We start from the raw sequence: 24,865 nt of genomic DNA, 5'->3' as shown, positions 1-24,865 counted from the left end.
AGGCAGCATAGGTGGCTTGAATTACTGAAAGACTACGATGTCGAGATATTGTACCATCCCGGTAAAGCTAATGTTGTGGCAGACGCTCTCAGCCGTAAGTCAATGGGAAGCTTAATACATATTGAGGCAGGTAGACAAGGGTTGACCAAAGAGCTTCACCAGCTGGCCAATATGAGAATCAGATTGTTGGACTCTGATGACGGAGGTGTTACTGTACAGAATACAGCAGAATCATCTTTGGTAGCCGAGGTAAAAGCACGGCAATATGAAGATCCTACCTTAGTAAGATTGAGAGAGGGAATTCAGCAGTGTAAGATTACAGCTTTCAAGATCGGAGGAGATGGGACACTGAGATACCAGGGCCGATTATCTGTACCTAGTGTGGCAGGGTTGCGAGAGAAGATTATGATTGAGATTCACCAGTCCCGATATTCTATCCATCCTGGCTCGACAAAGATGTATCATGACGTTAAGGAGCAGTATTGGTGGGATAACATGAAGAAGTCTATTGCAGAATTTGTAGCCCAGTGTCCTAATTGTCAACAAGTAAAGGTCGAGCATCAGAAACCTAGTGGATTGATTCAGAATATAGAGATTCCGACCTAGAAATGGGAGGTGATTAATATGGACTTCATTATTGGATTACCTCGCTCTTATCATAAGTTTGACTCCATCTCGGTGATAGTTCATCGCCTTACAAAATCTGCCCATTTTCTGCCAGTTAAGACAACTTACACGGCTGAAGATTATGCGAAGTTGTATATCAAGGAGATTGTTAGGCTTCATGGTGTGCCGGTATCTATTATATCAGACCGAGGAGCTCAATTTACGGCTAACTTTTGGAGGTCTTTTCAGAAGGGTTTAGGCATACAAGTAAATCTCAGCACTGCATTCCATCCGCAGACTGACGGACAGGCTGAACGTACCATTCAGACGCTTGAAGATATGCTACGAGCATATGTTCTAGATTTCAAGGGGAATTGGGATGACCATCTGGCACTTATAGAATTCGCCTACAATAATAGCTATCATTCCAGTATTAAAATGGCCCCGTATGAGGCACTGTACGTGAGGAGATGTAGATCACCAGTTGGATGGTTCGAAGTCGGTGAGACAGAATTATATGGGCAAGATTTGATTCACTAAGCCATTGAGAAGGTGAAAGTGATACAAGAGCGACTGAGGACGGCATAAAGCAGGCAAAAGTCTTATTTCGATGTCCGACGTCGTGATCTGGAATTTGAGGTTGGTGATTGGGTTTTCCTGAATATCTCACCGATGAAGGGTGTTATGCGTTTTGGGAAGAAGGGTAAGTTGAGTCCGCGGTATATTGGGCCGTACAAAATTCTTCGACAAATTGGACAGGTTGCTTATGAGTTAGAATTGCCATCCGAATTGGAATTTGTACACCCGGTATTCCATGTATCTATGTTGAGGAAATGTATTGGAGACCCTTCTCGGGTCGTCCCTATCAAAGGTGTACAAGTTACAAAGGATATATCATATGATGAAGTGCCAGTGGCTATATTAGATCGACAAGTCCGCAAGCTGAGAACAAAGGATGTAGCTTCCGTGAAAGTATTATGGAGGAACAAGAATATAGAAGAAATGACATGGGAAGCAGAAGAGGAGATGAAGTCTAAATACCCTTACCTATTCCAGAGTGAAGATAACGAGGATGCCGGGGGAAAGAAGGACGCATTATAAGGTGAAACGGCTCTATGAGGTAAGCAATAGCTTGTGAATACTCTTTTTTAATACAAAATGGTAATATGCAGATAATGTACATATCCATAATGCTTTGTATAGTCTTGTAAGGCCATAGGTTAGGTTTAACTGCTTGCAAGTTTGGCTAGTGTCCATTTTATAGGGGAAACTCAGCCGGAAATCTCCGTCGGAATCCACAATGAGTTAGACACCCCATAAACCCTTACATTCGAGGACAAATGTTCCTAAGGGGGATAGGATGTTACAACCCAAATTCGCGTACCTTAGATCATGCCGTAAGTTAGTCGACGTAAATCCAAGAAGAGATTATCTTTGAGATGATAAGAAGTTAATCCTATTGGTCTTAAACGATACAAGGGTGTATAAGAGTGGTTAACAAGTATTAGAAGTTAAACGAATCAAGGATGTTGTAACCCGTATTTTCGGGTAACACTAGAGGTGATTAATTGTCCCAAGAGGTGATGTTTTAATGTATTTGAATCATATAATATCCATATCATAAGTCTTGAAGTCAAGCGAGTTATGAAACAAAGTCGATAAAAGTTGTCGCAACTTACGTTTATAATTTTACTTAAACTTTAGGTCAAATGTTACTACATTTTTCTCCCAATATACTTAGAATTATGGGGTTATCTACCTATCAAATTGAAGATCTATGAGTCTAGTTTCCAACGCATTAAACCGTTCGTCGATACGATCTCGGAATAGAGAGATATTCGCGTTTTCGTGAGAGTGCGCCAAGCATCTCTCTATGGGGCCCACATAGGCGGTTTAAGACATATGGATATATATAATATACCTCAACCCCGTTTTAAGTCATTATTTTTCAGTATATTCAGACCTTAGAACCCTAAAAACACTCTCTCAAGGTTCTCTCATGATCCAAGACCCAAACAAAGGGCAAACAACACAAATCAAGTGTCGGGAATCCCGTGGCGCTAGTAAGTTTCTTGTTCTTCTTGTTGTTGCTGATTTTTGTGTTGTTCCAGCTCGTGTGGGAGGTTGTTTTAAGTGTTTTATGTTCTGTAAATATTCCTTCAAGTTTTTAATATCAACCCTAGGTGATTTCAAGTCTTCTAAAGTAATTCTAGTGCCGAAAAACCCGAATTGATTGCTAGTTTCGCTTCCTTGTTCTTGTGGCAGAATTGGAGAGATATTTCGTGGAAAATTAAGGTCAAATTGGAGTTGTTGTTTCTGTTTAAAGGTAAGGAACCTCTTACTCTATATATATATTTAGGATTATCCAAGTTGCGGCTAAGTCGTTGAAGCTAGATCTTGTGAAATATATATCGAAAGGCTTGGTAGTAATGTTGTTGGTTGGTGGACTGTTTTGGGAGGCTCAATATGATTATTAATGATGTTGTTTGGGCTGTTTGGTGATTGTATTGACTTGTGTGAAGTCATATAAATAGGGGAGGTGCTGTCCGTTTTATCGTAAAATAGGTTGCGGTCGATACATAATAGTTACGACGCTTAAACGATAATGATAGTGTCATTTCTCTTATTGTAGACTAAGGAGTCGTGACATTTGCATAGCTTGAGGTTGGGCAGTATATACAAGGTATGTGAGGCTATCCCCTTCATTCTTTTGCACGACTCCGATTGTACATAATGTAATGAACGAGCTCCCAAAGATACTCTACTCTTAGAAGCTAGCAGTACTTACATTGCTGCCCTTCTTACGAAACGATTGATATTGATGTTACTTCTCTTATTCTTATATTATCAATGTTGTTGGTAGTTCCTGATTCTTATAAGATTCTTGATGAAGAGTTAATCCTAATAATGTGTACGAAGGATACCAACCTTATGTCACTCCGAAAGGTTCAAAATGTGATTCCAATGAGTCCAGCATGCATCATATATATGTATCTATTTTACTCTACCGAGCCGTGCTATAGTCGGCCGGGTACGGCACCTATTGTGCAACCACTGATCAGTTGGGTTTTACCGAGCTCCACGTGGCCGGGTACGATTCTACCGAGCCCTATGATGGCCGCGTACGTTTTACCGAGCCTATTATGGCCGGGTACGATATGATGATGGTGATGCCCACAAAGGCGTATGTTTTAAAAGTTTATGTATATATATGTATGTATCATGTATTTCATGTCAGTAGCCCTCAGAGGTACCCAGATGTCACAGGTTGTATATTCTCTATCCCTGTTTATATTACTGTTCTTACTTATGCTTTCTTGCCTCACATACTCAGTACTTTATTCGTACTGACGTCCTTTTTATTTGTGGACGCTGCATGTCGTGCTGCAGGTCCTGATAGACAGGTAGACATAGCTCCCCCACCACAGTAGGCTGTCCAGTTCAGCGGTTATTGGCGAGATCCCTTCTCCGGACTTGCCGTGGTCTTGGTATGCATTTTTGTTATAGACATTATGGGTATGTCGGGGCCCTGTTCCGGCAATGTTGTAGCACTTATGTTCCTTTAGAGGCTCATAGACAGGTGTCGACTTATGTATGGTTTAGAATGCCTTTTCGGCTGATTTTTGTTGTATAGTCTTTCATGGCATCATGATAGCTCGTACCTTATATATAGTTTCTTGACAGTCTTGTCGTCTCATATTATGTATGTTCATGACATTATCTTTAATTGTTGGATGTTCATGATCCATGTCTACTATTTATATTGATCTTGTCGGCCCTTAAAGATAATAAGGAAGGTTAGATAAAATGTACGTTGGTGCTCGGCAAGTATGGCCCGGGTGCTAGTCATGACCCTCCAGTTGGGTCATGACATTATACATATCAACAAGGTTTTTGGAAAGATTGTTGAATTCAAATGGGTATAGATTGGGTTGAAAATGGTAGAAATCTTCAAAGACTTTAATTGAAGATTTTAGGGTCGAGTTGATGTCAGAGTTTGGTGAAATTTTTATGGTTGGACTCGTGGTTGGATGGGCGTTCATATTATGTAACCTTTGTCGGGTTCCGAGATGTGGGACCCACGAGCGATTTTTGAGTCAATTTCGGATTTTATTGGAAAAAATAGTATTTCCTTATGGAATTAATTACAATATTTGGTATTGATTTAATCGAATTAATTGTGGCTAGATACGAGTCTTTTGGAGATCAATTCTCATGGCAAGGGCATATCGGAATAAAGAATTACACGGTTTGAGGTAAGTAACAGTTTTAAATCTGGTCCAGAGGGTATGAAACCCAGGATTTTGGTATCATGTGATTATTTTGAAGGTGACGCACATGCTAGGTGAGGAGCGTGTGGGCGTGCACCGAGGGGATTGTGACTTGATCCGTCCCGGGAAACTGTAAAGTTGAATAATTTATTGTTAGCTATATGCCCTCTATGTGTTGTTAAAATTTGACTGTAAATCATGTTAGAAATCATGCTTAGGCTATGTGATAGTATTGTTGGGACCCACAAAGGTCGTGTACTTGTTGAATTGCCTGCTAAATGCTATATTTACTCAGTCTCAGTTTTTACTTGCACATTTTATCTCAGTCTCTGTTATTATTATTGATACATCATATCATTGTTGTTTGGGCTAATTCATGATTTTTGAGAGCCCGAGAGACTGGAGAGATTTATAACTGCGGGAGGCTGAGGGCCTGATTATGAGGATATTTTATGGATCGGGGTTGCCTGCCTGCAGCAGGACTTATTGTCTTATTATTGCACGTGAGTTGGCCGTGCAGCACGTGAGTTGGTCGTGCGGATCCTTATCCGTGCATAACCTGAGTTGGCCGTATGGATCCGGATATTTATATTATGGCATGTGAGTTGTCCGTGCAGCATGTGATTTGTCCCTGCTTATAGAGCTTGGGCTGTAGGAGCCCCTCATGAGTCTGTACACCCCCAGTGAGCGCGGGTACCCGTTGAGAGTGAGTGATGAGTGCTGGAATCCCAGAGAGTGATTGTTGTCCTAAGAGGTGGTACTTGATTTCCATTTGTTGTTGCACTTAGTTGCTATCTGTCATTGTTGTGAAATCTCTGAAATATTGTTTATATACGGATTACATGAACAGGAACTGTATAAAAATATTGATTTAACATTAAACTGCCAGATTTGATAGCATGTCTATTCTTTGCCGAAATTATTGGAAATGAACCATAATTGTGTAGCTCGTTACTATCTTCAGTTCCTTATTTCTTATTGTTACTTGTTGAGTTGGTTGTACTCATACTACACCCTACACTTCGGGTGCAGATCCAGGTGTTCCCGGACATAGCGGGTGTTGATCCTTTTCGCGCGGTTGATTTTCAAGAGATTTTGAGGTAGCTGCCATGTTTCGCAGATCTTGTCTCTCCTTCTCTATCTTCTTGTTCACTGTGTTTGGCCTTAGACTATTATAGACCATATTTTCTAGACTTGTACTCATATTAGATGCTCATGTACTCGGTGACACCAGGTTTTGGGGAGTGTTCATGTCACTATTTGTGAGATTTTATATTGTGTTAGTTTAATTGCTTTAGCTCACTTCTGTTATACATTGAAAGCATATTGAGAATGTCAGCTTGCCTAGTTCCACGATAGGTGCCATCATTACTGGTTAGCTATTTTGGGTCGTGACAAGTTGGTATCAGAGCCTAGGTTACATAGGTCTCGCGAGTCATGAGCAGGTTTAGTAGAGTCTTGCGGATTGGTACGGAGATGTCTGTACTTATCTTCGAGAGGCTGCCGAACCCTTAGGAAAAACTTCACATTCTTGAATTTTACTGTGCAGAATTGATTTAGCTTGAAACATAACTCTTTGAATTCCTTCCACGCATTCGTATGTACACATAAGCGCTCGGTATCAGTTGTGCATCACGGCTTGTTATTTAATGAACGAGGTTCAAACGGTGTATTCTGTGTTTTGGTGATGGGACAGTCTGGATGACTTGAGGCCAGGATTAGACCGCAACTTAGGCTCGGTAGTTTCAGTTGTATGAACTTGTACAATTGGACTCATATGTTCGGTGGTAGTGTCCCTATGAGTGGAATTTATAGCTCGATGAATAGTTAGATAACCATATGATGATTTTATTGTGACCGTGGGATATATTCATATGGTTAAGGAATGTAAAAAGGGACTATTGGGTATTTGATTTCTGTCTCGATTTGACATAGAGTCTCGAGTTATGAATGTGTTGAAGAATCTTTTATGTGGTGTAATTGTGGAACAAATTGAATTTTCATGTCTTGTTGATGAGTTCAAACTCATGAAGTTTAAGTGATTACGTAGGAGTTGTGGGAGTAAAATGGGTATAGAAAGATGCTATTTTGAGGCTAAACATGCGGGTTATCACCTGCGGAATAAACTTTAGAGGTGTGATCTTTATAATGTTGTGCGGAGAATCTTCTTTTCTACCAGTAGGGCAGATGTATTGGGATTTGAATTTGAATCTTGTTGAGAAAGTTGACTTGACTGTCACGAGAATAAATGCGAATTTAGCAGATGCTTGAGGTAATTATGGTTGCTGTGTCTTTATCTTGAGAAGAATTTTCGTTGAACTGACTGTAGTATTATGGATGTAATAAAGTATGGGTATTGTGAGTTATGAAGTGTTTTAATCTATGGCTTTGAGCCAAGTGGGGGAGCCTGCTATTGACAACTCAATTCATGGTTATGTTTCAAATATTTTTTGTTTTGGTTTGAAGTATACTTGGGAATCGGTGATGACTTGCAGAGGTGGAGTTCGAGAATGAGTAGAGTAAGGAAATTTCTAGATATGGGTTATATTTCTCTTTAGGAGTATATGAAAATCGTGGGATGAGTGAGTTGTTATTTGTGAATGATGTAGTGCGCACGGAGTATGAATTTGATAGGTGGTATTAAAGTAGAGTTACTCCTTTGAGTGTTGTTGTGCTAATGGGGAACGTGTCTTTTGGCCTATTTGGGTGGTGTAATGTGGATTTGAACAAAGGGGGTGACTCTCGAGAAAGTTCCAATGGATTCAAGATTAATATGTAACAACTAAGAATTTTTGGCGGATTCGTTTATGGCTAAAATATGAGATTTTAGTTGGATGGTGTCGAGACTTGTGCCATTTTTGTATATCATTAGGGAATTTATATTTCGGTATCAGGAAGGTGAACGAAACCGCCTTAGACTCAATTAAGGTATTTTCAGAGTGGGTGTTTCAGTTATGGTATTTATAAGGGTAATTATGATGTGGAGAGACTCTACAGATGTTTTGGTGGCAATATTCTTGGGTTTTGGTGACCTACGTGGTTTGGTCGAGTTAGAGGAATTTAGTTCTAATAGCTTACTTATGTGCAGATGGATTTCAAAGTGTTCTTGACGGTTTGAACCGGATATTTTCTACTGGTGTGGGAAACATGTTGTATATTGTGATTTCCTCCTGGAAGGAAGCGAGAGAAAGGTTTCTAACTAACCGGGTATGTAATTTGCCGGTAACTCAGAGTTGATAATGAGATTCTTGTGCCTTTCACATGGTAGATGTGGTGTGGTGTGCAGGATTTAGATTCACACGCATAAGGTGGCAGTTCATTCTTGAAAGAAAGATCACGAATTTTAGACAGAATAGTCAGTTTTAAATATTTAGAGGAATGTTATAACTGCCCGAGGATCCCTGAGAAAGGTGCGCATTTCAGAAGGCGCATTATGTTTTGACTTACGGATGTTCATCGATATTGCAGTACCCACCTGGGTTATAGACTGCTAATATTCAAATTATTTCTATATGGCACGAAAGAATTATGAAAGTATTCCTCCTGGAAAGATCGTGAAAAGAATATGTGCTAGTCATTCTAGTGCTGGAGTTGGGATCAGTTACGGTGATTCATGTGTTTGATGAATTTGGAGACTAGGAGTTCTCAGAAGTATATTATTTCAAGTTGCATCCTGTTTGAGGTGAGTATTTTATTTTTACTCAGTGGAGGCACTAGTTGAGTTAATTAATTGTAATAGTTACGCACTATAAGTGTGCATATATATGTGAGGTTTGAGCCAATGTGCGAACATCAGGACAAGTACTCATACTAGAAAGAATGCTTAGGCTATGATATGCCTAGAGTTGACTATTGAGCATAAAGTTATAATGTTTCTCGTGTTCGTACCTTTTTTGAGAACTATCTGGGATACATTTGAGGTTTAAAAGAGATTAATTCCCCTGAATAAATGGGGTAGTAACTATTTTTGCGTTAACTTGCCAATTTGAAATGTGACACCAGACTTTGCACATGCTTACGCTATGGCGTGTTATTTATACCAGTCCAGGAGCATGCGAATCTTATTTCATTTATCACATACATGTGTAATTATTTGATTGCTCTTCTATGATATGCTTGGACTGGAGGCCTGTGACCATGCCTGGCGGATTACGTTATTGGCACGTGAGTTGTCCGTGCGGATCCATATACTGATGTTTTTGTCATGTGAGTTGTTCGTGCAGGTTCAGATATTGATACGATAGCACGTGAGTTGTCCGTGTGAGTAATGTTAATGTGAGCTCTAAAAGAGATGGTTACTGTTATTTAACTTGTATGTATCAGTTGTACAATATATAATGAGATTATAGCATTACAGTTGTGGTGGTTCTTGTTGAACTTACAATACGGTTCTCTACTTTGAGACATTTTCCATTTTTGGGTACAAAGTTGCGCAGTTGTGGATTGAGTTGTATTGGTGTGGCATCTCAATAGGATAGTTGTGTTTAATAATATAAGGTCATTGGACCTAGAATGGATACTATTAGGTTGGATTCCGGTATATTGGGAGGATAATATTGAAGGTCAGCATAGAAAGTGATTTTATCTGGGACTATAGTTATGGCTGAATATAGCTTGTTCATACTTATACAGTGTGTAGATGTGAGATTCGGGTATTGAAAAGAATTCTGGATGTTAGAAATTCAGCTCCATGGTTTTTGGGCTAAGGTTAAATTAATGATTTTCAGTTATGTTGTGCGGTCAGGCCTATATAGAATAGGGTGACGTAAGATCACCCCCGGGTACGTGCGTAGTAAGATGGAAAAGTGATGTGGTGGCTTGGAAACAACTCTTGGCATGTTCGAGGACGAAAGTATGTTTAAGTGGGGGAGATTATAACGACCCAACCGGTCGTTTTAAGCATTTACGCTCCTTTCAACTATTTGAAGTATTGAATAACTTCCTACGAGGAATTATGACTTTTGTAAATTATCGGTTTTGGTTTTAAGGTACTTCGGAGTTAGCTTGGAAGAAAGAATTTCATGTTGGAAACTTAAGTTGAAATAGTTGACCGGATGTCGACTTATGTGTAAACAACCTCAAAATGGAGTTTTGATAATTCCAATATCTCCGTATGGTGATTTTGGACTTAGGAGCGTGTCCGGAAAATTATTTGGAGGTACGTAGTAGAATTTGGCTTGAAATGCCGAAAGTTGAATTTTTAGAAAGTTTGACTGGGGAGTTGACTTTTTGATATCGGGGTCGGAATTCAATTCTGTAAATTGGAATAGGTCCGTTATGTCATTTATGACTTGTGTGAAAAATTTGAGGTCAGTCGGACTTGATTCGATAGGTTTCGGCATCGAATGTAGATGTTGGAAATTTCATAATAGACTAAAGTTTCTAGTGAGTTCATTCATGAATAAAGAGAATATATATATATATATATATATATATATATATATATATATATATATATATATATATATATGGAGTTATGTGATGTTCTACCTATCAAATGAAGGATTTTCGAGTCTAGTTTCTAACGATTCAAACCGTTCGTCATTTGGACATTCCTACAAGAAGTTATGACCCAATTACCAAAGTCTGGAAAAAATGCGATTATGCGACCGCACAACCATTATGCGATCCCAGAAGTAGTTATGCGACCGCAAAATGGTCGCAAACCTGTCCAGTGAAGCCCATTTCTGGGCATCGATTTTGCGGTGAATTTTGCGACCCGCATACCAATTCTGCAAACCATTATGCGACTGCGGACCTGCTTTCTGAGGGTTAATTTTTCTATTTTCATAACCCGACCCCATTTTGATAAATAGGCTTTGGGACTCATTTTGGAACAAATAATCTGACATTTTTAGAGAGAAGGGAGAGTGTTCTAGAGAGAGGAAGAAGCTCAAGTGCTTTGTTCATCAAGATCTTGTTCAAGCTTTGAAATCCAACAAGGAAATATCACAAGATCTTCACCCAAGAGGTAAGGTTCTAACCCCTAGTCTTCAATTTCGAGTTTGGGTAAAGATGGGTAATTAAGAGTTTGATTCTTGGGTGTAATAGTATCGTTTATACATATCAATAAGGTTTATGGAAAGATTGTTGAGTTCAAATGGGTATATATTGGGTTGAAAATGGTAGAAATCTTCAATGACTTTAATTGAAGATTTGAGGGTCGAGTTGATGTCGGAATTTGGTGAAATTTGTATGGTTGGACTCGTGGTTGGATGGGCGTTCATATTTTGTAACTTTTGTTGGGTTTCGAGATGTGGGACCCACGGATGATTTTTGAGTTAAATTCGGATTTTATTGGAAAAATTAGTATTTTCATATGGAATTAATTACAATAATTGGTATTGATTGAATCGAATTAATTGTGGATACATACAAGGTTTTGGAGACCAATTCTCGTGGAAAGGGCATATCGGAATAAAGAATTACACGGTTTGAGGTATGTAACAGTTTTAAATCTGGTCCTGAGGGTATGAAACCCTGAATTTTGGTATCATGTGATTATTTTGGAGGTGACACACATGCAAGGTGACGAGCGTGTGGGCGTGCACTGAGGGGATTGTGACTTGGTCCGTCCCGAAAAACTGTAAAGTTGAATAATTTGTTGTTAGCTATATGCCCTCTATGTGTTGATAAAATTTGACTGTAAATCATATTAGAAATCATGTTTAGGCTATGTGATAGTACTGGTGGGACCCACAGAGGTCGTGTACTTGTTGAATTGCCTGCTAAATGCTATATTTACTCAGTCTCAGTTTTTACTTGCACATTTTATCTCAGTCTCTATTATTATTATTGATACATCATATCATTGTTGTTTGGGCTGATTCATGATTTTTGAGAGCCCGTGAGACTGGAGAGATTTATGACTGCGGGAGGCCGAGGGCCTGATTGTGAGGATATTTTATGGATTGGGGTTGCCCGCCTGCAGCAGGCCTTATTGGCTTATTATTGCACGTGAGTTGGCCGTGCGGATCCAGATATTTATATTATAGGACATGAGTTGTCCGTTCAGCACGTGAGTTGTCCGTGCTTATAGCGCTTGGGCTGTAGGAGCCCATCGTGAGTCTGTACACCCCCAGTGAGCGGGGGTACCCATTGAGAGTGAGTGATGAGGGCTGGGAGCCTAGGGAGTGATCAGGGCTGGGAGAAGAGAGAGTGATTGTTGTCCAAAGAGGTGGTACTTGATTTCCATTTGTTGTTGCACTTAGTTGCTATCTGTCATTGTTGTGAAATCTCCGAAAGATTGTTGATATACGGATTACATGAACAGGAACTATATAAAAAAAATTGATTTGACATTAAACTGCCAGATTTGATAGCATGTCTATTCTTTGCTGGAATTACTGGAAATGAACCATAACTGTGTAGCTCGTTACTATCTTCAGTTCCTTATTTATTATTGTTACTTGCTGAGTTGGTTGTACTCATACTACACCCTGCACTTCGGGTGCAGATCCAGGTGTTTCGGACAAAGCGGGTGTTGATCCTTTTCGCGCGGTTGATTTTCAGGAGATTTTGAGGTTGTTCTGGTGTTCCGCAGACCTTGTCTCTCCTTCTCTATCTCCTTGTTCACTGTGTTTGGCCTCAGATTATTATAGACCATATTTTCCAGACTTGTACTCATATTAGATGCTCATGTACTCGGTTACACCAGGTTTTGGGGAGTGTTCATGTCATTATTTGTGAGATTTTGTATTGTGTTAAATTATTGTATTTTCAAACTTAAGAGAAATTGTGGTTTATCGAGATTATAGGCTTTCCTAGTATCGAGATAGGTGCCACCACGACAAGTTGGGATTTTGGGTCGTGACATATCCTACCACAGAACCCATATGCTACTCTGCCGCTCTCCTACTTTGGTCAAACCCTCTCCTTTGGGCAACTTCCCGACTTCTGCTTTTCATACTTAATCTACTAGTAATTCAACCACCGCGAGACTCCCTTCCGCCATGTCCTTCCTCATCCTTCGCTGTCCAGCTGTTGCCGTAAATCAAAATCCATCTATGTAGCACTTGGATTAATAGATCACTACCAACTTTAAACCTCCCTAAAGATCACATTTATCAAGCTATCAACACTAGGAACACCGATTCAATTCTGAACCACAGCACACCGCGATCTCTGACGGCCGCTTCCCTGGCACCATTTCACCATACCCTGCCCCGAAGGCGAATTGAAGAAAACCATAACACCGGCAAACTTTACACATTCACCAAGGAAAACGACACCACATCACAAATGAAAATTTTGCCATACTCGAAAATACCAAGTCTCGTTACTCTATCAACCCAACCCTGAACATTCATAGTCCAATTTCCTTTCCTCCGCTTGAAATAAAATGATGAACCTCTGAATCATGCACTGAGAATAACCTCCTTTCAAGTCATTCACTACCCCGACACATAGACAAGAATTTTACCATTACATCAATACTATGCGATAACAACTCATGAATCATTATAACAACAAATGCTCAACTTCAAACCCATAGGAATTACTGATACTGAGCTAAAATAACAGGACAGCCTTCGCAAGGCGACGACCATAGCCCAAGCAATTACGCAGGGAGAAACATCCTACACCACATCTATAGTAGCATTAAAATTCCTCGATTCCCAATTGATAACAAGCACTTCATGTCAGATAAGATTGAGTAGGAAAGAAATAAAGGTGCAAGCCTCAAAGGAATTAAATCGCACGATGAAGAATCAAGAAGGGAAGTGCTCCTATCAGCCCTGTAGCCTCTCGAAGATATGTACAGACGTCTTCGTACCGATCCACAAGACTCTACTAGACTCGCTCATGACTCGTGAGACCTAAGTGAACCTAGAGCTATGATACCATGTTTTCACGACCCAAAATCAATTAAAGGTCGTGATGGCACCTAACACCACTGTCAGGCAAGCCAACAATAAAAGTTTAACTTAATTACTCATTTTAGTATTTTTGAAATCATAAATTTCCTTCAATTGAATAGTAAGAGATAAAATTTTACAGAGTAAATGATAATATCTTCACAACAACAATACAGAATAACCCATAATCATCCCTAAAATCTGGTGTCACAAGTGCATAAGCATTTACGAGGTAGTAAAATAAAATACAACATCTATCCGAAATACAAATTGGACAGGAGAATATAAATAACTCTGAAGGAGACTCTGCTGGTTGTGGATCATAACATGAAATGTAGCTCACGGTAAGTCCCTGCATCATCCGTGCCTCCGCGCCCAAAGGACCACCAGACATAAAAGTACCTGCACAAAAATGTGCAGAAAGTGTAGTATGAGTACGTAAATCAACGTGTACCCAGTAAGTATCTAGCCTAACCCTAGAGGAGTAGTGACGAGGGGTCGACATCGATACTCACTAGTGGTCCAATAATATCAGGTACAATCAAGAGATGAATAAATATGAGGCAGAGTAAATAAATAAAATAAACACGTATAAATACGTGGTACAATTCTCTTCTTTATAATAGGATCAAGCTCTCAATTAGCAAATTTCCTCCTCAACAGGAGCATATATATAAATATATAGTGGACCTCACCAAAATGGGTAGTTATACTTCAAATCATGAAGAACTCACAGATAAACTGGCTTCTTGCCAAAAGTTATGCACGATTTCATGAGGATATTTTATAGAAATGCCGAGGTGTACGACTCGATCCCATAATAATCTATACACTGCCGAGGGTCGAACGACACGAACCATAGATGCATCTATTAACTTGCCGAGGCGAACGGCCCGCTCCTATGAGAGTGTGGTACATAAATCCTGCCGAGGCGAACTGCCCGATCCCATTAGAATAAGAAGCTTTAACGGGTCTTTGCCCCCACTCACTAATAAACGTGTAAGTTATAATTTTAAAGAAAACCTTTAGTTGAAAACACATAGCGCTGAACAAATCCGTAAGAGGAACACAAGTATTCTGTGGCATGTCATGAAACTCGCGAAAACATTACAATAGCAAGTATATCACTCTATGCATGTCTAGTCTCAAGTTGTAATGCGAAATAAAAGAATTAAACGAGCAAGGATAATCCCTATAGTACAAGTACAGCATGGGGTGAACCTATGTCTACCCGGACAATAACATGGATATAACTACATATGGACTCTCATCACCTCGTGTGTACGCAATCCCCGCAACAAGTTTCACATATTAAATATATCACCTAGGGGTAGTTTCCCCCTCACAGAGTTAGACAGGAGACTTACCTCGTCTCAAAGCTTACTTTCCGGTCCAAAATTGTGCTTTAAATCCTCAACTCTGTGCCAAATGACCCGAACCTAGTCAAATGTTATATAAAATAGTCAATACATGCTCAAGAGTTCGCATCCCAACTATTAAAGTAATTTTTCCAACCCAAATTGAAGAATTCCTAAAATTCACCCCCGGGCCCACGTGCCCAAATTCCGGAAGTTTTTGAAGAAAATTGTTACCCATAACCTCATGAACTCAAATATATTATTTTTATCTAACTCCATAATCATTTTCATGGGTTAATCCCATTTTTATCAAAACCCTTGATTTCATCAATTTTTACATGTTAATCTACCCCTAATCTATGTATTTAACTCATGTTGTATAGAAATTACTTACCTCAAAGTGCTAGGTGAAAACCGTATTCTAAGAACTCCCAAAATCGCCCAAGAGATGAAAGAAATGAGCTAAATGGCCTATGTTTTGCATTTAATAAAGTTGTGCACGGACTCAGATATCGCATTTGCGACATCTGGTTAACTAATGCGAAGGTCGCAAATGCGACAAAAACATCGCAAATGTGAATTGCGCTCCCACTGCCAAGGTCGCAAATGTGACCAAGGAATCACAAATGCGAACCCTGTCAATGTCGCAAATGCGACTGATTTCTCGCAAATGCGAGCTATGCCCAGATCAGGATTCTTCGCAAATGCGAACAAATTCTCGCATTTGCAAGACCTGCAATAGCTACCAATAAACACCAGAAAAATAGAAGTTTTTCTTATCCTTTCAAATGTCTGAAACTCACCCGAGCCCTCGGGGCTCCACCCAAAACACACACATTGATTAACACACGAATCGGACGCCAAAACGCATGGATTAACTCATGAACTCGAAAAATTATAAAAATACTCTCGCGCCTCGTATTCCTATCAAATCAACTCGGAATGATGCTAGATTTTGCGTATAAGTCTTAAATGACATTGCGGACCTACTCCAACTTCCAGAACTAGAATCCAAACTCGATATCAATAAGTCCACCCACGGTCAAACTTTCCAAAAACATCAAATTTCCATTTTTCGCCAAATGACCCTGAACCGACCTATTGACCTCCAAATCCACTTCCGGACGCGCCCCTAAGTCCAGAATCACCATACGGAGCTATTACCAAGCTTGGAATCCCAAACGGACATCGATAACATTGAAATGCACTTCAACCCAAATTTATGAAATCCTTCCAAAGTGCCAACTTTCCACAATAGATGCCAAAATGCTACCGGGTCATCCAAAATCCGATCCGGACATACGCCCAAGTCCAAAATCGTCATACAAACCTGTTGGAGCCTTCAAATACCGATTCTAAGGTCGTTTACTCAAAATCACACCCTAGTAAATTATTCCAACTTAAAGCTTCCGAAATGAGAATTTTCTTTCTAAATCAACTCCGGACTTCCTGAAAATCAATTCTGATCACATGTACAAGTCATAATACCTAAAGTGAATCTACTCATGGCCTCAAACTACCGAACGACGTGTTAGGGCTCAAAACGACCGGTCGGGTTGTTACATAAAGAGTAAAGGAGCAGTTGCATGAGTTTTTGGATAAGGGGTTCTTTAGATCAACAGTTGTATGAGTTTTTGGATAAGGGGTTCTTTAGATCGAATGTTTCTCCTCGAGGTACGCCGTTGTTGTTTGTAAAGAAGAAGGATGGTTCCATGAGGATTTGCATTTGCTATAGGAAGTTAAACAAGGTCAGTAGTTGAACAACGTCACTATCAAGAAGAAGTATCCATTACCTCGTATTGGTAATTTATTTGATCAGATGTTGGGTGTCAGAGTTTTCTCAAAGATTGATTTAAGATCATGTTAACATCAATGAAGATTAGGGATCCAGACATCCCTAAAACGGCTTTCAGGACTCGTTATGGACATTATGAGTTTTTGTTGATGTCCTTTGGTTTGACTAATGCTCTTGCAGCTTTTATACATTTGATGAACAATGTATTCCTGTCATATTTGAATTCTTTTGTCATTTTATTCATTGATTGATATCTTGGTATATTTTCATAGTAGGAAGGAGCACGAGCAGCCTTTGAGAATTGTGCTTAAGATTCTGAGGGAGAAGAAGTTATATGCTAAGTTTTTAAGTGCGAGGTTTGGTTGGATTCGGTGGCATTCTTAGGCTTAGTGGTGTCTGGTGATGATATCAAGGTGTATTCGAAGAAGATTAAGGCGGTACAGGGTTGGCCTAGACCTTCTACAACTATAGAGTTTAGGAGTTTCTAGGGTTTGGCTGGCTACTATCGTCGTTTTGTGCATGGGTTTTCATCCATTGTAGCCCCACTTACCAAGTTAACTGATAAAGGTTATTCTTTTAGATGGTCTAATGAGTATGGGGAGAGATTTCAAAAGCTCAACACTACTTTAACTACAGCTCCAGTGTTGGTGTTCCCTATAGTTTTAGGGTCATACACTGTGTATTGTGATGCTTCACGCATGGGTCTTGGTGCAGTGTTGATGCAAGATGATAGCATGATTGCTTATACGTTACAACAGTTGAAGCCCCATGACAAGAATTATCCGGTTCATAATTTGTAGTTGGCGGCTATTGTGTATGCACTCAAGATTGGGTGTGGTGTGTCATGTGAGGTTTATATGGATAATAGAAGTCTTCAGCACTTGTTCAAGCAAAAGGATTTGAATTTGAGGTAGTAGCAATGACTTGAGTTGCTTAAGGATTATGATATTACTATCTTGTATTATTCAAGTAAGGTGAATATTCTAGTGGATTCCTTGAGTGGGAAGGCATAAAGTATGGATAGTTTGGCATTCATTCTAGTTGAGGAGAGGACTTGGCTATGGTTGTTCATGTCTTGGCTAATAGATTTGTATTTACGAGCGTAACAGATTTCTTGCTCGTGTTGTTGCGTAGTGGTCCTTGTTTGAGCGCATTAAGGTTCGTTTGTATGATTATCCTTATCTTCTTGTCCTAAAGGACACAATGTTGCAAGGTGGTGCTAAGGAAATGGTCATTGGAGATAACAGTGTTTGCAACTTCAAGGTCGGCTTTGTATTCCTAATGTGGATGGTTTGAACGAGTTGATTCTTGAGGATGCTCATAGTTTGTAGTATTTTATTCACCCTGTATTACGAAGATGTATCGTGATTTGAAGCGGAATTATTGGTGGTAGAGGATGAATAAGGACATTGTTGGACATGTTTCGCGATGTTTGAATTATCAGCATGTCAAGTGTGAGCACCAGAAGCCAGGTGGTTTGGTTCAGAGGTTAGATATACCAGAGTGGAAATGGGAGTGCATTGCTATGAACTTTGTAGTTGGGTTACATGAACCTTGAGAAAGTTTGATGTTGTTTGGTTCATTGTGGATAGATCGACTAAGTCTATGTATTTCATTTCGGTTATGACTTCTTACACCCCATTCGTCTATGGGTGAATTGCAATGCTAAGCTCTGTTTAGTTAAGAGCTTATGTTATTGATTTTGGGGGACATTGGGGTCAGTTTCTACCATTGGCGAAGTTTTCTTACAACAATAGTTACCAGACTAGTATCTAGATGGCTCCATATGAGGCCTTATATAGGAGGTGATGTCGTTCTTTGGTTAGTTGCTTTGAGCCTGGTGAGGCTAGATTATTGGATACAGCTTTGGTTCGTGATGTTCTAGAGAAGGTGAAGTTGATTCAGGGGAGACTTCGTACATCGCAATCCAAGCAAAAGCGTTATGTTGATAGGAAGGTTCGTCATGTGGCTATCATGGATGGTGAAAAGGTTCTTCTTAGAGTTTTGCTTGTGAAGGGTGCGATGAGATTTGGGAAGAAGGGTAATATGAGCCCTAAGTATATTGGCCCATTTAAAGTTTTAGAGAGAGTTCGTGAGGTGGATTACAGGCTTGCTTTGCCACCCATCTTGTCAGGTGTTTATCCGGTATTTTATGTTTTCATGCTTCAGAAGTATTATAATGACAAGTCACATGTGTTACATTTCAGTTGAGTGCAGTTGGATGAGAATCTGGCTTATGAAAAAGAGTCAGTTTCACTACATAAAATATTCAACCAAAGGGTCGTGATGGCGCCTAACGCTACTTGCTAGTCAAGACAACAGTTAACCATAATAAGAGATACAAAACTAACATATAACGGTGTGATATAATAAATGAGAGTAAAATCTCCACAATCACATAATAAGTCTAAACCAATACACTATCTAAACAAATCCCCAAGAGTGGTTGTCAGTGAGTGAATGAGTACTAGGGAATACTAAATACAGAGTCTGAAATGAAATACAATACTATCTAATAAAATGAACAACAATAGAGATAATGAAGGTGACTCCAGAGTCAGTGCAAGGAGACATAGCAGTACCTCGAATCACCTAGATGTCCAAGATAGTAACCTCTTGAGACTCTGCTGGGACAAATGACGGGATCTACACATGAAGTACAATAGTATAGTATGAGTACAACCGGTCTCATGTACTCAGTAAGTATTGAGCCTAACCCTGACGAGGTAGTGATGACGCTAAGACATCACACCTACTTATAAACCCGTGCAGTTAATATGCAAGAGAAATAACAAGTGAAATAATAGGCAGAATAGTTCGGGACCCCCCCCTGAACTTGACAATTTTTGTTTAGTTCCCTCTTTAACTTCACGTGGTCTTTAATACTCCTCCTGAACTTGGTAATGTCATAGCCTCGATCCTCCGGGACGCTGACAATCCATGAAAGTGTGACACACGCGCTGCCACATGGATTCTTTTGTCAATGTGGTATTTTTCTTATAATAAAATATATACTTTTATCTATTTAAGTCCACCAACTATTTAAATCAATTTTTTCGTGCGAAATTTGTAAATAACGCTTGAAACAACATTATTTTGACTATAACTTTTTATTTGGTTAAAGATAATGATATTTCAATCAAGTTACTTTTACATATTTGGTCAGGAAAAGAAGAAATATACAGTTAAAATATATTATCATCGCATCTAAAAAAATACATTGTTGGAACTCCATATATTGGCTAAATAGATATTTTAGCTAAAAATAGTAAAATTTTGACCAGTACTTTTTTCTTTTTGTAGAAAATACACCATTTGAATCACTTTAGTACTTTGGCTAAATCTTCTTTTTATTTTGCTAAAATAAATGCAGTTTCAACTAACTTTTGAAAATTTGGACTGAAAAGTTATAACATATATTCGTTGTATCGAAATAAATACCATTGGGATAAAATATGCAATGTATATAAAGAAGTAACAACGAGAAACACAATTGGAACAAATAAAACATTATATTTCATTATGTGGCAATTAATATTTAAAAAATACCCCACTTGGAAGCTAATTTTTCCATTTTTCTTCCCTCCTACACGCCTAAACAAGAGTATATTCACACTTTTTGCCATATCAGTGTCTAGGAGGTCAAGACTATAAAATTTTCATGTTTGGGGGGGGGGGGGAGATCACGTGAAGTTTAAGGGGAATTAAACAAAAGTTGCCAAGTTTGGGGGGAAGGGGGAGGGGAGGGTTTTGTTTTTATGAAGTTTAAGGGGGAATTAAACAAAAGTTGCCAAGTTTGGGGGGGGGAGGGGGGGGGGAGGTATTGAACTTTTCTGCCGAAATAATAATAAGAATAACAAGATAAATAGGAAGATAGAAAATAGAAATAAATATGAGAAACACTAAAAGCGGTTAATAAAAGAAATAGCGACCATGTTTCTCATATATCACCACCAAGCCTTTCTGAGCAACTCAAATCCAAGAGTATGAAACGATAACTATGAAAAGAAATAAAGTCAAATTCATAAATCCGCATAATAAGAGAAATGAGAAAAAGATATCATATTAATAGCACAGAAACACCCATCGTGCATATAACACCCATCCTCACAGCAAGAAAATATCCGTCATGCAATATCTCTCATCTTCACAATATGGAAGAACCCGTGGTGAAATATCTCTCATCCCGACAGCACAGAAATATCCATCGTGCAATATCTCTCATCCTCAAAGCATGGAAATACCCATCGTGCAATATCTCTCATCATCATAGCAAGGAAACACGCGTCGTGCATAATCACTCATCCTCACTAAGTATATGTAAATCAGTACCAAGTAAGGTAAAGAGCATAATAACATCAAGGCGAGTGATTAAATATAATACACCAAGTGAGAGAATAATCATAACATTTGCACCAATAAGCGAGCCAAGATCTCAAGAACCGTAAATTACAAATATCTCAACAAAACCTAAACATACTTACTAGCATGAATGTAAATAAACAAGTACTGTAACGAACTATTTTAGCATAGGAGAAATAATACATGAAGCAAACAAGGAATAAATAAGGTTAATTTTATCTGTATGCTTAAACCCTGTCAAACGCATATACACTTATCACTCACATATATGCCGCTCCTAACACATATATCACGTAGCATATAGACCCAACTATAGCCTAATTCTCTAAAATCAAGGTTAACCAAGACACTTACCTCTTTCCTAAACAAGTCAACCCTCCAATACCGCTTTTCCTTTAGCACAAACCTCTAAACAACTCGAATCTAGTCAATTAATACTCAAATAAGTCAAAACAAGCATTAAAAACTATCCTAGTATAAAAAAGGTTCAATCTTTATCATATTTGAAAAGGTCAACAAAAAGTCAACCCAGACCCACTTGGTCGAAATCCGAAATCAATACCAAATCTCGATTTTTCATTCTTTCTTGAATCCATATGTGATTTGTATCAAAATCAGACATCAAATCGAGGTTCAAATTCCCAAAATTATCTCTTTAGTTTTACCCAAAATCCCCAACTTTTACCCTTAAAATTTCTAGATTTAAAGGTGAAAATGTAAAAATCATGAAAATCAATAAAAACTAAGTGAAAATTACAAACCTTTGAAGTTGGGGTAAAAATCCTCTCAATAATATCCTAAATCCATGGTCTAGGTAAACAAATGGTGAAAGGTAGCTAAATCCCGATTTTCATCCCTTTATATATCTCGGAGTCAAGTGCTCTTCACATTCGCGGAGCACCTATCGCACTCGCGAAGGCCAATGGTCAGCAGACCATCGCATTCGTGAAGGCTGCTTCATGTTTGCAAAGGCTATCTTCCCCAAGCCTCTGCGTTAGCATCCTACCTCACGCATTCGTGGAGAAGAAAATCGCATACCCCCTCCCCCAAAAACTGGAAGCCTATGTGTTCGTGAATGAGCTACCACGTTCGTGAAGTTCAACTCCCCCCACACCATTGCATTTGAAGTATCTCCTCCGCGTTCGAAGAAGGTAAGCCTTCCCCTGCCCTAAATCACCTTACACGAACCCGAGACAAGCTCCGCGTTCACGATGCACATCACACTAGCATCAGATCAGCTACTGCAATTTTTGTAAAAATGAACGAAAACCACCCTGAAACTTACCCGAGCCCCTCGGAACCCCGTCCAATTATTCCAACAGGTATATAAAACTAACACAAACTCGCTCACAAGCTAGAAAGTTCAAAATAACTTTAAAAATCAAGAATCAACCATCAAACTTGTCATGACCCAAAATCTACCAAGTCGTGATGGCACCTAACCCAACCTGCTAGGTAAGCCAAGTAACAGTCGACACAATTTAAATGAGGACTATAAGAATTAATAAATAAAATAACTGAATTCTCATACAAAACACAAGGGTTGGTAATGCAAGTCATGAGCCACTAAGACTTAGATTTACATAGTTGGTATGAAATAAATACAACATCTGTTTGGAATGTACATAAACAGATTACAAATCTGAAACTACCAACGACAAATGGTACCTATATCCGAAAATCAAGTACATCTCCACTGCCAGTTGCCGTCACCTATAGCATCTCAGTTCCAAGATCTGCACACAAGGTGCAGAAGTGTAGTACAAGTATAACCGAACGCATATACTCAGCAAGTATCATAACTAACCTCGACGAGATAATAAAAGCAAGAATTATAAATGATGCTCGCTAATAACCTATACAGTTGATAAATTCCAACAAGTACAGAATAGTAATATGATCAAATCATGAAATCATAGATAAAATCACCTCGGTGCACACAATTTTCTTAACGTACTCTGCTCTATCAACAATCCATCATATAAGGAAAATATGCAATTAAATCACGTATGTAACCAAGGAAATTGCAAGTAAAGATGAAATGCAATAACCAAATATCAATCCATTGCGACGCGCAACCCGATCCAAATAGAAATCACAATACGGCTCTACGGCCCACATCAGAATCTCAGTAACCAAACCATGCCAAATCACTAATCAGCCTTCCCAAGGCCCGCATCAACTAGAAACCCATCGGTTTCTCACAATCCGCGTGTACACCATCAAGAAGAAACATAAGAGGGTTACCCAAGGGGGATGGATCCATATCAACATACAGCATGGACAACTGACTTACTATCAAAATCTGCCTGATGTGGTCACATGCTCAATATCATAATCCACGCGGCGTGGTTACATGCTCAATATCATGGATCAGCCCGGCGTTGTCACAGGCTCAATATCACAATCCGCCCGGCATAGTTATTGGCTCAATATCATAATCCGCCCGGCATAGTCACAGGCTCCCAATCAAATCTATATCACACAGAAAGAAGATGTGCGAGAATACATGTACATGATCGGAGAACATCAAATTTTGTACTCCTAGACTGGTTTAAGTGACATGCTAAGGTGTATACATGTGCAAAGTGTGCTAACATAGCTCAAATGAGGCAAATACATCACAAAAGTAGCCACTATCAGGTTCAATAAGTGATTACCCTATATGTAACCTCAAACATGGCTCAAATAACTAACAACAGGGGTACAAATATAAGAATCATCAGACCATGAAGCTTAGCAATCAACACAAGGCATATCATAGCCTACGCACTACCCGAGCATGAATAATACCCCGGTGCACACACATGGGCTCAACCACGCACATGTGCGCCACCAGTAGCATGTATCTATCACAAATAACTTAGGTAACTAGTGCCTCATCCAAGTTTAGGTAGGATATTTACCTAAAGCAAGCCAAATCGTTACTATAGAAATGCCATCCCGCGCGAATAAAGGTCGAATCTTTAATCAAATACTCAAAGTCAACGAAAAACTCAACTCGGGCTCGCACCTCGAAACCCAACAAAACTCATAAATTTGGACAAATCATTTGAATACAAGTCCAACCATATTAATTTCACTAAAATTTGACTCCGAGTCAATGTTCAGAACCCAATTATTCATTTTAGAAATGTTTAGACAAAACCCCCAATTTCTCTTTTAGATTCAACAATCAAATACAAAAATCAAAGATGAAATCATGTAAAATAATCAAATTCGAGTAAAAAAATACTTACCCCAATCCAAATTGTGAAAACCGCCTCAAAGATCTCCCAAATCCGAGCTTAAGATCTAAAAATATGACAAAATAACTCAACCCTAGAAATATAAAGTCTGCCCAGGCATCTGCGCATCTGTGGACCAAATAGCCTCATTTGCGACAAATAACTCACATATATGAGTTCCACTGAAGCCCTGACCTATCGCTCCTGCGGACAACTCCTCGTATTTGCGGACTCGCAGATGCGGAAAGACTTTGCATCTGCGCACACACCCAACCTCCGCTAACTTCGCATATGCGGACACCCTAGCGCATATGCGTTTCATCATCTGCGTCCAATATCCTTCTTTGAAGACTCTTCTCCCGGGCCATCTCTTCCGCTTCTATGCCAT

The 24,865-nt window shown here is 39.2% G+C and overlaps 1 protein-coding gene across 1 annotated transcript in view; it reads left to right on the top strand.

Moving 5' to 3' along the window:
- Positions 1-19,099, top strand: part of LOC142168939 (uncharacterized) — a 105,648-nt gene extending 86,549 nt beyond the window's left edge. The window contains exons 13-16 of the mRNA XM_075230116.1: positions 16,972-17,091; positions 18,023-18,178; positions 18,282-18,376; positions 18,715-19,099. Of these exons, the coding sequence (XP_075086217.1) occupies positions 16,972-17,091; positions 18,023-18,178; positions 18,282-18,376; positions 18,715-19,099 (756 nt within the window). The remainder of the gene's footprint in view (positions 1-16,971; positions 17,092-18,022; positions 18,179-18,281; positions 18,377-18,714) is intronic.
- Positions 19,100-24,865: the final 5,766 nt, after the last annotated feature.

The sequence above is a fragment of the Nicotiana tabacum genome, chromosome 14 (genome assembly GCF_000715075.1).
Source record: "Nicotiana tabacum cultivar K326 chromosome 14, ASM71507v2, whole genome shotgun sequence".
Taxonomy (NCBI): domain Eukaryota; kingdom Viridiplantae; phylum Streptophyta; class Magnoliopsida; order Solanales; family Solanaceae; genus Nicotiana; species Nicotiana tabacum.
Note: the sequence above shows the minus strand (reverse complement) of the source record. Positions and strands in the feature narration are given on the sequence as shown.